The sequence below is a fragment of the Carassius auratus genome, unplaced genomic scaffold (genome assembly GCF_003368295.1).
Source record: "Carassius auratus strain Wakin unplaced genomic scaffold, ASM336829v1 scaf_tig00216332, whole genome shotgun sequence".
NCBI lineage: Eukaryota > Metazoa > Chordata > Actinopteri > Cypriniformes > Cyprinidae > Carassius > Carassius auratus.
In genome coordinates, this window is record NW_020528515.1 from 701,366 (window position 1) to 719,028 (window position 17,663).

At 36.0% G+C, this 17,663-nt stretch overlaps 1 protein-coding gene across 1 annotated transcript; it reads right to left on the reverse strand.

Moving 5' to 3' along the window:
- Positions 1-3,409: 3,409 nt before the first annotated feature.
- Positions 3,410-15,504, reverse strand: LOC113097611 (Na(+)/H(+) exchange regulatory cofactor NHE-RF2). Its single transcript, XM_026262877.1, has 7 exons — positions 15,264-15,504; positions 13,984-14,178; positions 11,278-11,442; positions 8,334-8,528; positions 5,888-6,041; positions 5,395-5,609; positions 3,410-4,895 (listed from the first exon to the last, which is right to left on the reverse strand). Exons 1-7 carry the CDS (start codon positions 15,495-15,497, stop codon positions 4,680-4,682), a joined length of 1,374 nt encoding a protein of 457 aa, XP_026118662.1. The 5' UTR covers positions 15,498-15,504; the 3' UTR covers positions 3,410-4,679.
- Between the last annotated feature and the right edge of the window lie 2,159 nt (positions 15,505-17,663).

A 17,663-nucleotide genomic window follows, 5' to 3' on the forward strand; every position in this document is an offset into this window, starting at 1 on the left:
GAACTCTGTGTGCACTTGATTTTTCTCTCTCTCATTTTTTTATTTTAATTATAAAAGTAAAGTTTTCAAGACAATCCTAAAAACTATAACCAAAAGTGGAGTGTTGTGGCTTTTAATCTGTTAGTTTTAATCTCATCTGTATGTTATTGTACTCCTAATCATTGACTAAAACTAAGTTTTTCGCTTCCTAAAGAACACAACTGAATCGTCAGTTTATGTAAATCCCCTCTAGAATGAGAATGAGCCCCACTCCTTTAATAAAATATAGCTTTTTTGACGGTTAATTAGACCTGTTGTGTACATGTTAAGGATTTAGATGGTAGCTGGTGCTTGAATATTCATGGAGACATAACAGCAAGAAATTTTCAATGGAAATCTTTGGGATGTTGATCATCGGTTACGGGAAAACCAAAAGCAACACCCATCAGAACAGGCTGGAGGTCTGTGCCAGGAAATTTTGGATTCGAGTTCGGGATTTAAAGATCCCCAAGCCATAATGATTTCCAGCAAACTCCAGTGATTTGTGCCTTGAAGCATCTAAATAAGTCCAGGCTGTTCGTCCTAATCAGAATCAAGTGCTTATCTTGTCTTTTGTCCTGATGAGCGGTTTCAGATCTAAAATGCAGATTACAGCAGGAAGTTCCTGTAGATTTGAGGATGTACTTCAGTGTCTCTCTTTGTCCAAGTGTATATCTTACTGTAAGAGTCGACAAGATCTTCACAGGACATCCATCACTTAATCATGCATATAAGCTGCAATAATGGAGATCATTTACATTAGAGACTCACCTTCACAACTACAATCCAGAAGTGGACAGATTTGTGCATCTGAAGTGTAACAGTAGTGTTTACAAGCCATCATACATGCTGATCACTGTGTTGTGTGTGTGTGTTTGTGTGTGTTACCAGCTCCAACACTCACTGCATAATCTCACATGCTACAAACCCACACACAGGAAACAGACAAGTGATGACAGGAAGTTTGAGTTTAACACAAAGATCATATATATACTGTGCAATCACACTTTAATAACAAGATACTCGAGAAGTATCAGAAACTATTTTTAGATGTTTTCTCACCGAAATCATGTTCCATCACTTGGTTTCCATGTAAAATTGCATTGCAAGTTCATGTTAAAAACTTAAAATACTAAAGCACATGTTGTCACAGACTGGTGGTCTTCACAGAGAGTGTGAACTTTAACCCTGAGTTTGTTTTGCAGGAAAGTTTGTTTTGTGACGATAGCCGAGTGAGATGTGTGTAGGGCAACAGTAGCGTGAAAGAAGGTGAGATGTTAGTGTGTGTGTGTGTGTGTGTGTGTGTGGTGTTACTGTAGGCTTTATTAAAGTGAGGGCTGGAACTAAACCAACTGAAAAGAGGAAGAAACTGATCAGCAAGAGAAACACCAGAACCATCAGGAACAATGCTGTGTGTGTGTAGACAATATTGTACACAAAACACTTGGTTAAATTAAAAAAAAAAAAAAGTTCAGTTACATTAGACCCAATTTACCTGATATTAAATGTAATTAATTGGCTGAACTCACCAAGTGAGACAAGACGAGCACTGCGCGTGAAACGTGTATTTTTTGTTTAAAATACTTTTACCAAGGTTTTAAATACATTTTAATGGTCTCTGAATATTGGTAAACAACTAATAACAAATGTAAGATTTTATTTATCTTTGGAAAATCGTGAATCGGTCAGAGTGAATGATCAATACATAGTATATAGGTGTGTGGTACTATTTCAAGTTAAAATCAACTGGATTATGAAATTATTAGTATTTATCATATAAATCTTGATAATATTAAAGGGATAGTTCACCCAAAAGTGAAAATTCTGACTTAATTTACTCACCCTCATGTTGTTCCAAACCCGGATGAGTTGCTGTCTTAGTTTAACATAAAATAAGATATTTTGAAGATTGCTAGTAATGAAACAGTTGGTGGTTTCCATTGACTTCCATAGTAGGAAAAGAAATACTATGGAAGTCAAAGGCAACCACCAACAGTTTCATTACTAGCAATCTTCAAAATATCTTATTTTATGTTCAACAAAAGAAAGCAACTCATACGGGTTTGGAACAACATGAGGGTCAGAATTTTCATTTTTGGGTGAACTATCCCTTTAATCATTCACAGTATTGATCACACCTTACAGTTTAACTTGAGTGAATTACAGCGTTGCGAATGGGTTCACCTGAATCAGTTAAAATAACAATACGGATTGCCATTTGCTCAAATATCAAAAGGAAAACTCCAGATAGTGTTTTCATAACTTTCAATAAAATAACATTGAGGGAAACTGATAATGGCATTCAGAAGAAAATGATGTCAAAGAAATCTTTGATACAAAGGTTTAAATATAAGCTACAAAGTTTAGTTTTATAAATATACACACACACACGTCTATATATATATATATATATAACTTGAGAATCTGTGACACAGATGATTACCATTAAACAGCATCACAGTCTTGTGAAAAGTAAAACTCCTTCAAAATGAAAGTGGAAGAGAACAGGACTTGGAAGTAATTATGAAGAGATCATAAAAGGTGAGAAAAAACGATGGGAAATCATCCAAAGACACTCACTTTAACTGAGACTATCAGAAGAACTCATCTAAAACACAATGAACCCATGACTATAGAGAAACATCTATCTGTCTGCATATATAACAGGTAAAACATACTTCACAAATGCTCTGGAGGGTTATAGTGGATAATTTCCCGCCATTATCTCCTCAGTCATGCAGTGCAGTGCAGTACAGTGTGTGTCTCTAGCGGCCGACAGAAGAATTGCGCCCTCAGAGAGACTGCCAGGTTGCACCGCGTCAGCATCACACGAGACTTTAAAGACAACTTCTGTCTGAAATACTCTGTTTATTTGACTTAATACGTGTGTGAGGGCGAGCCCAGTACATGAGAAAGCGCACATGCATAAGATAAGGGCGACAAGAACAATTTATACGAGTCATTCAATGGAAATATCAATTTTTCTGTCTTTACAGAAAAATTACACTTGGTAACCACTCTAATTTCTTGATATTTTAAAATGAAACCATATGTTATTTGAACAACAGAATCTTCTTGAGCCATCAATGTGGCAATATTTGTTCTTGAATCAATTATAAAAAGTTCAAAGCACCACAAAACGGCTTGTCCGCACAGAAAGTGCTTTATTTTGAGGTCAAAACTGGATTTTCTGCCATTTAAAATGCAATAATATATTTATAAGTATCAAATATATATGATGTAAATGATATTTAAAAAACAAAATGGCAAATAAATATTATAAATTATATACTGAAAGTAGTGCTACCATTTCACAAACAAAAATCACACCAATGACATCACTTGACTTACTTTTTTCTATTTCCTGAATATTTATGAGGAAACCTGATTAAAATAAATAAAACAGTCTTCTTATTTGTCGGATTATTATCATTATATTATTATTATTATTGTTTTTCTGTAACTCAGACTACATGTGCTGAAAAATCGAGAAATAATATTTCATGTTTCACAAATTTCATAATCTTGCCAAAGAACACCAGTGACAAAAAGAAGGGGAGATGAAAAAATCATTAAGCTGTCATTCATGTGTATTCATAAAGTCAAAAGGTAATATATAATGTGGTCTAAGTTTAAATGTTAGAAAAATACATTTTAAGACATCTTGCCATACCAAAAGTGGACATTTCTGTAGAATGACTCGTATACATTAATTCACTTAAAACAACATGCCTCAGACGTAAATATATATGATGTAATATACACAATTATGTTATTAATTATTAATAGCTAGGAGTTCTGTACATGTGTAAGTGTATTCTTAAAGACATCGTTTCACTTTTGATTTTTGAGACTGCGGTCAGAAACAGTTGAGGTTCACTGCTCGAACAGACTTGTTAACATTGATCTAGAATAAGATGATAATGACATCCTGAACTATAAGGTCTATAAATACTCAATATTAAATATAATTTAGAAATGTCAAACCAGCATTTATGAGAACATGGCAAGAAAATAAATACATAAATATTCTTTTAGCTTGGGACATATTGAGGAGTTTGTCCTTTTAAAAAAATGCTAATTCAAGAGAGCGTCTGATTGGACGAAAATCCAAAATACACTAGCATAAAGATGGACAGGCCATCTGGGATCTCTTCCTTTTCTTCTGATCATTCATTGTCAACCAACACAACTTACTGTGCATTTTCTCTAATGGTACAAGATCTGTAACTTCTTTCTTCACGCGTTTGAACCTACAACCTTTGGCTTCTTAGCTTGATTTACACTTGGCATCTTTTGTTCACTTTCTTCTCACCTTTCCTTCAGAATGTCTTTCCTTCTTACTGTTCCTGCATTGCAATGACGTTTTCTTACTTTCTTTCCATTCCTTTCTAATTGTCTGGTTTGTGGGAACTGCTGTTGCATTTCAGGAAGAGTAGAAATGCGATGGCAGTGAAGTTGTGCATTATTGGGTAAAACAACCAACTGGCTGAATGTGAAACACTTACTAACAACAAAATGCCAAATTAAGATTAGCTGAACCTATAAAATGATTGCATTGGAGGTGGATCTAATCTGGCCTAAGCATGTCTTTGGAGGAGTCTGTGTGTGTTGGTAGTGTCTCTCCAGGTCTGAGGTGAGCTTTCTGATGTTTTTGCTGCTCAGAAGTTGCTGAAGATTTGCTGTTTCTTCCTCCAGTCCATAGGGGGCGCTCTCTTGTTGGGCCGTTTGGCGCGGGCTCTCTGCTTGGCCTCGGCCGCGGTCAGACTCAGATGAAGTCCGCTCTCCCAGAACGGATCTAGACGCTTCTCCTCAGAGTTCACACCTGGGTTTGGTTTAGGGCCGTCATCGATGGAGTGATGGTCAGAATCTGTGAGCTGTGAAAAAACAACACAAGGTTTATTTTAGTGCTGTCAAACAATTAATCGCGATTAATCAAATCCAAAATAAAAGTTTTTGTTTACATAATATATGTGTATGTACTGGGTATTTTTATTATGTTTATATAAATACACGCACATGCATGCATGTATGTATTTAAAGATGGGGTTTAGCGTTTCTTTGTAGCTAATGTTAACATTTGAAATCATCAAAACAAACACACCCCTACCCCAAAACGGTCCCGCCCCTATTTTGATAGCTCCACCCCACACATAAATACACTGGATGTGGCACAGCATGGGACAACACCCCCCCACTGCGTTCTATTCATGACATATTGACACAAATTTCAACATGTTTTACATTTAATTTAAGTAATACTATACCATATTAACATATGATTGTTAGCTACCAACAATAACAATAATTACTATTACTATTATTTAATTAATCATATATAAATGCATTGTACTCAGTGATGTTCCTGGCGCACACCTTGTTGCTGGTGTCAAAGCTGCTGATTTCAGCGCTCGTCTCTAAAAACGTGGATCGAGAGGAGGAGCTTCTGTGACTCTCGTGTCTTGGCGAGCCGTTGCTGATTGGTGGGTCAGTCCGTGTGATGTTGCTGATTGGTGGAGAGATCTTGGGGGTGTCTGGGACTGGTGAAGAAGACACAGGACTCTCTATGATCGGCCCGTCTACACAGTCCTTTGTTTGACAGAAAGATAATTACTGACACGTCCCTTAGTTATGAATTAGAGCTAATTTCTAAGTGCACTGAACGCTACATATGTTTGCATGAAGCATCGTCCGTGTTTTGCATAAACTGGTGAACACAGAAGCAGTGTGAGGTGAAGTCGAGTAAATACAAAGCATTTAAATATCACCTTTCCCATTCGGTTTCCTTCTGTGGACTTCCCCAGAATTCCCAGGACACATATAGGAAAAGTCTATCAATATCCTGTCTATGATGAAACACGTACTGTACCTTTAAGATGAATAGATGTGGGCTTGATGCGCAGTCGGCTGAAGAGCTCGTCTGTGTCTGGATCCACCACCAGCAGACGTGTGTCTGTGCCGCCCGCTCTGATCAACGCCACCACCTCGGCGTGACACAGGTCCTCGATGCTCCTGCCGTTCACCTGCATACATGACAGACAGAGCTGACTTGGACTGAATACTAACTACTGCACACTTTCTATACTATACAGATCACAGGATTTCAAATTAGGCCTTAATTAAAGCCCAATGCATCTAACTCAAGCTACACCTAAAATAAAAACAAGAGACTGAACAAATATACAGCTCTAGATAGAACAACACAAATTTCACTACTATATTTAATTAATTAATTTAATATATCATACAAATACACTATTGTTATCTGTTCTACTATTATATTTAATATTATTTATATTATTATTATTGAAGAAATAAAAACATCATACAATAAAACAGTAAACATTACATGTTTATTCTATTTTTGCTGTAACAACCCATTCCCCCCAAATCCCGAATATTATAAGATTAATTAATTTATTATATTACAATATAATACATTCTCACTATTACTTAGATACACTTTATTTAAATATTTTGTATTTTATTTCTGATTTATTTTTATATAATTAACTATGTTTATTTATAATATAATATAATAATAAACAATATTATTTTAATATTTCATAGTAATATAACATTATTATACTAATATTATTTAATATATTACTTATATGTATTTATTATATTATATACAATACTATTTGATACTATATAAATATATAAAGTATTTATTTATAGTAATTTTTTATATTAAATAAAACCATAATATAATAAATATATTATTATAGTGAACTAAATTATTATTATTTTATTAATGACTACATTTATTTATTATATTATAATGTAAGAAATGCAATGTTATGTTATATTAAATAAAGCATAATATTATTCTAATTAAATAAAATATGTTATATATTAAATGTAATTAAATTATGTATATCATTTGTCTCAATACTTAAAAAAAAAGAGAAATTGAAGAGAGGTTGAACAAACAACTCAATAAAACAATATCATTTACACTTTTTATACTTTATTATCTATTTATTATATTCATTTACATAGTAATACATTTAAATATTGTTATACTGCACTATTTATAAGAGTGTTGATTATATTTGTTTATTATATTATAATTTATAATAAATATTTTATAATTTAACAGAATCTATAATAATATTAAATGAAATGATATTTATATCGTTCTCTCAGTTTTTGTCCAGCAGGTGGAGTGTGAGGCCGCGTTACTTCCTCTTCCTCTTCCTCTTCCTCTCTTTAAGGAAGCCTCACATAACCATCTTTCATCTGTCATTTTTCTCTGTTTCTGCAGCTGTCTCTGTCTGATAACAGAGTTTGGAGGTCAAGCACAGAAACTGATGTAATGCACGGGGAAGTCTGAGGCTATGCCAAATAATAAAGGTTTGTCGATGACTTTCTAATAAAGTGCATCAGAACCACATCATTGAACTTCTGAGGAATATTCATCATGAAGTGGCATGTTTTCCTCCTAATGTCACTTTGTACTGCAGTTTTTTTATTTTTTATTAAATTAGATTTTGAAATTAGTTCTAATAGAATAACAGATTAGTTATGGCCTTACTATTGCCAGCGCCATAATGTTTGAGCTACAGGAAAGCACATAATGATGATAATAATAAATACATTAATAATAAAAATTTATCATTTGAATTAATTGATAATACACTACATTATTTAATTATTATTATTGCTGTTACATAACTTTTGGAGCTCGACCATCACACAACATTCTTGAAATGTAATGTAAATGTCGCAATTAATCGCATCCAGAATAAACATTTTTGTTTACATATGTGTGTGTAATGTGTATGTTTATTATGTATATATGACACACACATACAGTATATATTTTGAAAATATTGAAGTTTATATTTATGTTCACATAATTTATATTATTTATAAATATGTTTATTAACATAACATATTTTTCTTAAACATGCACGTGTTTGTATATATATATATATATATATATATATATATATATATATATATATAGACACAGCACACACACACATATACTGTGTGAACAAGACTTTTATTTTGGATGCGATTACTCAGCACTAGTAAAAATGTTTGAACGTTTTTTATTTTACAAACATAATTACTGATCTGTCTTTGATAATTATAGAAAGTGGCCGAAAATTAAACCCATTAGGACAGATTTGCAATCTGTGACGGCATCACACACACACACACACACACACACACTCTCTCGCGAGGCGGGTGGTTTCTCTCTCTTCATTAGTGTAATCTGCATCTCTCCAGAAGTCGAATCTAATCTGATCCAGTGCTGTTAATCAGAGGTGATGGATGCTGCTGTAATCCCGTGCCATCACCTCGATGAGCCGGTCTCTGGGCCTCAGTCCCGCGCGCTCCGCCGGAGAGTCAGGGTCCACCGAGCGGATGAACTGACCCGAGCCAGACTTCTTACAGTGCAGGTTAAAACCGTAGCCCTGCTCGCCGAGGGTCATGTGACACAAGCGCGGACGCAGGTCCATCGTTACCTCATCCTCCTCCAACACCGGCTCCTCCTGGAGAGAGAACAGGAACGCAAGAACAGCAATGAACTCCAGAAGAAGTATGTAGGTCAACAGACCAGGAAAGCTGACTGTTTTAGCTCCAACATTAGCTGATGAGCCGTTTAAAGAGATAGCTCACCCAGAAATGAATATTATGTCATCATTTAGGCTACTCATCCTCAAGTTGTACCGAATCTGTATGAGTTTCTTTCTACTGTTGAACACAAAGGAAGATATTTAAAATAATGTTGTGGACCAAACATCTATCTAACGGTACTCCATTGACTTCTATGGTATTTCTCCATACTATTGCTATCACCATTTTTTGGTTGAACGGTTGCTTTAATTTCAGTTCAATACAGTTCACAGATACAGCTGCACCATTAATATTTTTAATGTATTTATTTTTTGTTTGCATAATAACTGCAAGTGATAATTTTAAATGTTGATCAGATGATCATTTTTCTATCAAAGTGGACAGTTCTTGGCCAGAATAAGATGCATTAGGTCAGACTTTATGCAGTTTAGCCAAAGGCCCAAATTCATCAGTGTTCATTAAGAAATGAATAGTCACAAACAACATATTTCATATTAGAAGCATTACCAGCACTACAGCTGTCCAAGTACTACGTTAATGCAGTTATAAACAACTCCATCTTTATAATAGTTGCAGTTATTTTTATTAATTTTTACAAACTACTCAAATTGTTACAAAATGTTATTAATGATGAAACTGTCCCACATTACATTACACATTTTACGCAATCATTTATCTCACTTAAATACTCATTTGCACTTATGTTTTTACAATTTACTTTAAGAATTTATTTGCCTTTACCATAAACGACAAGTCACTCTTAAACCTTTTTTCATATTTAATCATAAATATGGTTGCAAAGGGGTGGAAACTTTCCAAGTTTCAGAAATGTTCTGCATCTGTAATCATGAAGATTTAATGGTAAAACTGTCTTCTACTAAATGACAAAACTTGTATGCAATCATCTGTGCTCACATATCTCAATTAAATACACAACTGCAGTGCTTTTATTTATTTTTTCTTCGTTTTGACAATTGATTTGCACAAGATGTCACTACCAAAAATTTGTTTTTGATTTAACTACAAATATTTCTTGGTATAACTGTCTCCCCTAACATTACAAATTTGTTATGTAATCATTTAGGCTAATTTATTTCTCTAAAATAATCTTTTTGTTTTTATTAAAATGCATAAACAATTTTATGATACTGAATATTATTATACAAAAGTTGCATTTCACTAATAAAATAAATAAGCTACGTTGAGGTGTTGCATTCTCAGTGTTGCCACAAGGGGCGCCATAGAGGACATCAATGTAAACAGTCCGTTTTCTTCTTCTACATTCAGTTTCTCATTCAGCTCAATTAGTGCCTTAATAATAACAGATCTGGTTTAATGAAACAGAAATTTGAAGTAAACTATCACCCACTTGATTATGTATGTTTGTTGCCGCCAATAAAAATACACGCACAACAAGATTGCATTCTTGCAATATCTTTGTCACCCATTCACGTCTGCATTTGTGCAATGTTTCTGGCCAAAGACAAAGGAAACATCCTGTCTGTTATCAAATGCCGTATGATTCGATACATGCACGACCCTGGGCCGTGTGCATGACCATTGGCTCATTTCCTCCAAGAAGTGAAACACGCCCAGCAGGAATAAGGGACATTCTGTGAGACACCATGTCACTTCCTGTTCTAAGACAATACAAGGGTGGTGTCTGTTTGTGTGCCACTGGGTACGGTGCCTTACACACACATGTGCTTCAGCTCATGAGACTGAGACGCCGCTTAATCTAATCTAGCACACACACACACACACACACACACACACACACTGAATTCTGGAAAAATACCCTGAACTCAGACACCCAGCACCAGAGAGTGAGAACACAAAGCAGGTAAATGAGAATTAAGGACGTAGAGAGAGAGAGGATGAGGACAACAAGGGAGATGCAAATGAAGTTTCACTTAAAGGGGTCATCTATTATTATTATTTTTTTTTTTTAGCAACTGATGTATCCTTTGGTCCACCTGCTCTGCAAAAAGAGCTTTATAAGCCATTTTTACCTCCTTTACATGTTAATAAAGCATGTATTTTACTGTATATGATGTAAGTCTCATAATTAATTCTAATAAACAAGCTGATTTTGCTACTGTACCTTTAAGACTTCCATATATACTTAACCTACCATATACAGTACCGCTGAAAAGTCATGGGTCAATAAGGTTTTTTCTTACTTTTTTTTATGAATAATAATAATAATAAAATAAGAAATTGATACTTATATTCAGAAAGGCTGCATTAGATTGATCAAATTAAATTGATATAATGCAAGGATGCATTCAATTGAAAGTAAAGGCATTTATATAAATATTATTTATAAATCTATTTCTAATAAATGCTGTTCTTTTGGACTTTCAAGGCATTAAAGAAAAAAATATATAAAAAATATGAAGCAGCACATCTGTACTTGAACTTCAAATCAGCATATGATAATGATTTCTGAAGATCATGTGACACTGAAGACTGAAGGAATGATGCTGAAAATACAGCTTTGCCTCACTGGAACAAATTACATTTTAAAATACATTCAAACAGAAAACGGTTATTTTAAATTGTAAGAATATTTCACAGTATTACTGTAATTTTGATGCAGCCTAAAATGGTACAGTTCCGGCAAAGTAATGTCCTCATGAATCCCCTGCTGCCTAACCTCACCTGAGTGCTGGTCTGTGATCCGCTGAGGTCAGTGCTGAGCTCACACTCGGGTTCAGGCTCTACGGTGAGTTTGGTGAAGGGTACAGGCTCTGGTCCGGTCTTGTGTTCAGCGGGTGACGGCAGATGGACATGAGCTCTGTCGAGCAGAGAGCCACTGCTGGGACTCTACCAGAAGACAGTGAAGAACACATTCAGCTCAACATGAACAGCTGTGGTCAATTTTTCTGTTCTTTCAGTGCCAATATTGTTTGTGTTCTGCTTGTGGAAGCTGCTTTGAAACTGTTGTTTGCCAAGAAACAACCTATTCATAATTTAAAACCACAGTCAAACTAGCCGTCTGTTCGGTAGACGTTATCACTCTCCACACTGGTGCAATAGTCAAAAAGATCTAAATATAGCTATAAAATCAAATTAAAGCAATATACCATAAGAGGTTATCTGTTACAGTGATTTTACTACAAGCAATGGGTGTTTTTGAAACTCCCTTAGCTGTGGTAAAATCACACTATTATCAGACCAAAGTGGCTTCTTGCTTTTATTTAATGAAGACAGCAGCATTATGATGAAACTAGATACACTCATTTAGTAATATTGATAATAATCAACAACTGTTCCACCAAGTAGTTTAGTTCGTTAGCAAAACTACAGGTTATTTGTGGTTGCGAACGCAGCTCGTCCAATCAGAATTAAGAGTCAGATTTATTAACACAGAAATGGCTTAAAAGCTCTGTGAACGATTTCTGAGAAACACTATGGAAAGGTAATATTACTGTACACCAAAACATACTTGCAGCCAATCACCAGGAAGGGGCGTGTCAGATCATGCTGGGGGAGGTGCCTGTTGCATAACATGTTGGTGAATTAGGGGGCGGAGCTATCAAGTTTTCAAAATGCAACAATTTTCACAGAAATAAGCACCTCGTTGCTAGATGACACAACAAAATAAAAACAACTTTTAATATCCTTTGACTGAATAGAAACAAAAGTGAATTCTGTCGACTCTGTTGACTCATCCTCAGGGTGAAAGTCATGTAGACAGCCTTACACTTCAATTTTTATAAAAGAAATGAGAAACCTGGGATGCAAACATTAACAGTTACTTTTTGCTGCTCTCTAATACTGTTAGGTGGTTGTTGGATTGAATCCCACTTCAGCTAATAATAAAACAGACAATAACATGACTGCATGTTGACCATCTCTGGATTATATTGTTTACAGGTCTCTTGCGGTGCGCTGATCCTGGGCAGGTGTCAGCACACCTCACCTGACTTCACCTGGACACATGGAGGTCTGTAAAGAGCTTAGACAGCTCCAGGCAAGCACCTCAGATGAAGCCAGACTCATCTCCTGGCGGAGGGCAGGTGTACACCCATCAAACACTGTAATCTTAGCCATTGTTGACCTCTGATTGTCCTCAAATTCAATATTTTGAGATATATCTATAGATTGAGTGTTTATCTTACATGTTTACTGTATGAAACACACTGGGGTCAGGTTATTCTTGCTGCGTGTGAAGCCACATTTAACTTGACTCATGTGATGTTCTTTGCATTGGTGTAATTTTAAAATCATTGATATCCTAAATATATATATTTTTAGTAAACATTTTGTTAGGATTCAAAAAAGTCACATAACCCGTCTATGTTCACGTGCCTAATTTGAGTATAGCTAATATCAAATGATACACATCCATTGATTTGACGTTATTCAGACTTAATTTTATTTATTAATTATACATGCACATCTCTGACCTCATACTTCATGCTACCCGAATTGCTTCATGTGCTTGGGTTAGTTATAATTTGTGATAGTTTACATTTTCTATTGGCCCCTGAGCATGATAAATTAAAGGTATTGTTACCTAAACATGAAAATGACCTGTTGTTCAAAACCTGTATGAGTTTCTATTTTCTGTTGAACACAAAGATATTTTGAAGAATGTTGGTAACAAAACATTTTCTTGACAGAAACTGCAACATTGCTTAAAATATATTTTTTTGTGTCCAACAGAAGAAGAAAAAACATTAAAGTTTGTAACAACTTTGTGAAAAACGTTGAGTAAATTATGGCAGAAATTTCATTTTTAAATGAAATATTAACTCTTTAATAATTAATTAATAAATTAATAATTAATTATGCTTTCAATTCTGAATCCATTAATGTTTCTTAGTACTTTGACCACAATTTGATTTATAAACTTAAATTTATAGACTTATAATTCTGGTAACTTTTAGAAATTAATAAACTGCAGTTTATACACTGTATTTGCTGTCACGTGCAGTCAGAGATGAAAACAGGGTTAAAAGAGGTGTCATTTATTTGTTATCTTTCTATTATTTTGCATGAAATCATTTTAGCAGAAGAATGCAGTCATTTCACAACCATTAACGCATTGAAACACTTGGATCTAGGTATTAGTTTTCTTTTAAATGTAAAGGTTTTGAATTCTTGATTGCCAACCTTGTTCTTCATACAGTAGGATCTAAATATAGCCCCCTGCTGCTCTCTGACTGCATTTCCTCCTGGACTTCCTCTCATGGAGTCTCCAATATGAGGGCAGTTCTTATACAGTGAAAGAGACAGTACGGCCACTATATGCCGTGTTGAGTCATGAATCCATCTATCCAGAAACCAGCAGCACAGTGTGATAGTGATGGGATGTTTAGCTTACACGGGTGCAAGCACTCAACTGAGAGATCTTCTCACCTTATTAATGAGAATGCTCTCTGAGCTCTGTCTGCTGTATGGAGGAGTGGTGGAGGAGCGAGAGGACAGAGAGCCCATCTCAATCGCCCTGTCCTCTGTACAAGGCAGACCGTGAAACTTCAGGAACTCATCTGTGACCCGGTCCACCACCAGGAGCCTGGTGCGGTGCTCCACCTCCAGGATCCTCTGAACAACCTGAGACACAGAACCAAACACTCACTAAAACATGCACAAAGTACCATGCGATTTTGGAACATGGTACAATATTAATTTTGCAAGCAAACGCAAAGTTTATCGGAATTTTGACTTTTTTTCCTGCGTGAATGCAAAGTTTATTGGGGAATGCAAACCATTTGCGCACAAACACAAAGTTTACTGGGGGAGTGCAACATTTTTGGACGTGAACGAAAAGTTTTTCATTGGAACGCAAAAGCTGTGCAGGCTCCGTGAACGAAAGGTTTATTATGGAATGCAAAAGTTTTGCATGCAAAGTTTATCAGGGGAACGCTAAAGATTGGCACGTAATGTTGGAGTTATCAGGGGAATGCAAAAGTTTTGCACATGAATCAGACGTTTATCAAGGGGGACGCAAACGCTTTCAAGCCCGATCATGCACAGATTAAGTTGGAATGCATAAGTTTTGGATGTGTACGTTTGGCAAGAAAACTCACGTTTTGAGTTTGTAGTTTCTCTGGGAAACACAAGGCATTGAAATATATTTTTTCTTCACTTTTATATCACCACGTCCCTTGTGAAACAACTCCTTACCATATAAATGTCACAGTATGAATATGTCATTATTTGATATATTTACTGTGGTAGACTACTATTGTAATACAGTAGGCTACTTTTATATAGAAATGTTTTAAGGCGGCATTAGACACTACAGCAAAAAGTAAACGCACTGCAGCGTTTTACAGTGGTTTACCAGTGGTCTACAGTAGTAACAGGCTAACTATGGTTTCCACGGTGGGGGTTTGTAAGGGTGGAGGGGAAGGTTTCGTAGAGGCGAGACTGCAGTGTTTTCTTAACATCATCACACAATAATACAATCTTAAACAAATACACATGAACGCTGTCACCTCAGTGTGGAATATAACACACTGTCTGTGTCTCCAAACATGGTGAGGTCCCTATATAGACAGCGCTGCGCGTTTTTGGAACTTTCGTGCGCATTTGGAACGTTCCAATGATCTGAAATGCCAGAAACGCTGTCTGGATAGGCAGCTCAGTGAGACACATCCCTGTCAGTGTCCGACAGGTTCTCTCTCTCTCGTTACCTGCTGATGCGTCTCTCCCTCCACGTTCTCTCCGTTCACCTCCACCACCCGGTCGCCGGACCTGAGACCGGACAGGTCCGCTGGGGAGCCCGGCTCGATCCTGCGGATGAGCTGCGCTCCTCGGTTGCGTTCCCCGTGCAGATGAAATCCGTAGCCGCGGTCTCCTTTAGTGAGATAACAGAGCCGTGGCCGGAGCTCCCGCTCCAGGATCTCTCTCTCCGGAGTGTCCGTCATATCCCACAGAAACAGCCTGCTCTATATTATCATCAGCTTCATTAAAGTTTTCGAGGATGCTGAGTCTGCAAGCGTCGTTTTTTAGTCATTTAAATAGTAAGAGAATAAACATAACGGTGCAAAATCTAATTATTTGTATTACTAATTCAGTATTATGAATGAAAAATATTTATAAAAAAAACAAGCTAAATATTAATACCCAAATAAGCGCTTTAAACCGAACGCATAGCCTAAATCCGTGTCCGATCCGTTTGATTTAGAAAATCCCGCATGTTACAAAAATGTTTACTTGTAAAAATAGATCTTTACTCGAGTGTGTATTCCACAAAATGACTCTCTTCATCCCACGAACCTCAGGCACGCACCCCACAAGCGTTCTCACCGATTCTTCTTCTTCTTATAATCTATAATAATCTAATCAATCAGTAATAACGTGGCTCTGAGTTCAGCATCAAGTGCGCGAGTGCGAGAACTGAACCAGTGGAAGAGGACCGGAGGAACTGTAAAGTGTGTGTGTGTGTGTGTGTGTGTGTGTGTGAGTGTGTGCGTGTGTGTGTGAGAGAGACAGGATAGGAGAGATCAGATGGTGGATAAATCACAGATATCCACGCGGAACATTTCCTCTTCACGTGTGTTTTATGGACAGATCTGGGATCAGCTCATCGAATCCACACTGATTCAGTAACACAAACACGACTGACCTGAGCAGTGATGATCGACTATATATAATATATCACCCACTGCATTTAAAACAGGCCAGATCGCCCACACCTTCAAATCAAACAATTAGATGGAAAACAGTAAAAATACAACTGCTCAAGTAAACACATTTATTGGCCGTTCTGCCCTCTAGTGTTGATAAAAACAGTCCTGGCTTGAATTAAATCAAAATGCAACAGCATGAGAATACTAAAAAAAATATGAATCCCCAAAAATATTAGGCAGCAAAACTGATGATAAATAATCAGAGATGTGAATCAGCATATTAGACTGAGTTCTGAAGGGTCACATGATGCTGAAGACTGGAGTAATGATGCTGAAAATTCAGCTTTGCATCACTGGAACAAATTTTAAAGGCAAGACACCAGCCGAAATCTATCAGTAATTAGAAAGCAATCCTGCCCCTTGTCAGAGGGAATAATATTAGCTGGTTCAGTCTCAACTGATGGCTGTTTCTCATGACCAACATGTCACACAAGAAATATCTCATGATCTCAATTCTTTCTCAAGACCAAAACAATCTTATTGTTGCAAGACATGCTGATGGCATTGATTAAAGAAGGATTTCTATACTTCTGAATGTTCCAGTAAGCACTGTTGGGGTAATAATCTGGACGTGGAAAGAACAACATTTCACCATAAACCTGCCACGACCAAGTGCTACTCGCAAGATTTCTGACAGAGGTGTCAAAATAATTATCAGAAGAGCTGTCCAAGAGCCAAGGATCATTAGTGGAGAGTTTCAGAAAGACCAGGAACTAGCACGTACAATACCACCACGCAAGGCTCTATTGATGAAGAAAAAACATGCTGAAGCTCGTTTAAAGTTTACTGCACAACATTTAGACCAGACTGTGAAATACTGGGAGAAAATAGTCTGGTCAGATGAGACCAAAACCGAACTCTTTGGATGCCATAATACACACCATGTTTGGAGGTCAAATGACACATCACCCCAAAACATCATGGAGTGGCACTGGCAAAATTGAACAAGGGCGGACATTTCAGCAAGACAATGATCCCAAACACAGCCAAGGAAACTCTGTTTTGTGAATCCAATGGGGTCGCTGTGTCCATTTCTTTTACTATGATTTTTATGGTTGTTTTATTGCAACTTGACAAAGTCTCTGTACAAAATAAAATACTTTTAAATAGTAGTAGTAGTAATAATAATAATAATAATAATAATAATAATAATATATAAAAACATACATTATATAAAATGTTAAAATAAAAGTAAAAATAATTATAGAAAATTATTAGACATTTTATGAAATGACATTCAATATTTTTAAGTAAATGTAGTTACACCTGCGTAGTTGGCCTAACCTGTAGGAGTTTCTGCATGTGTTTCTGAAATACTCTTGTTCGTGAACTTCTGCTTTTACTTTCTGAGGACCATCTTCTGATCTGAGCCCTTGAGCCATTCCTCTATTTACATCACTT

Excerpts from the sequence above, each read along its gene's own strand:
- LOC113097611 (XM_026262877.1), bottom strand. The coding sequence starts at position 15,497 with ATGACGGACACTCCGGAGAGAGAGATCCTGGAGCGGGAGCTCCGGCCA. Across the intron at positions 11,443-13,983 it reads AGAGCATTCTCATTAATAAG|AGTCCCAGCAGTGGCTCTCT; the intron begins GTGAGAAGATCT and ends GTCTTCTGGTAG. Across the intron at positions 8,529-11,277 it reads GATCACAGACCAGCACTCAG|GAGGAGCCGGTGTTGGAGGA; the intron begins GTGAGGTTAGGC and ends TTCTCTCTCCAG.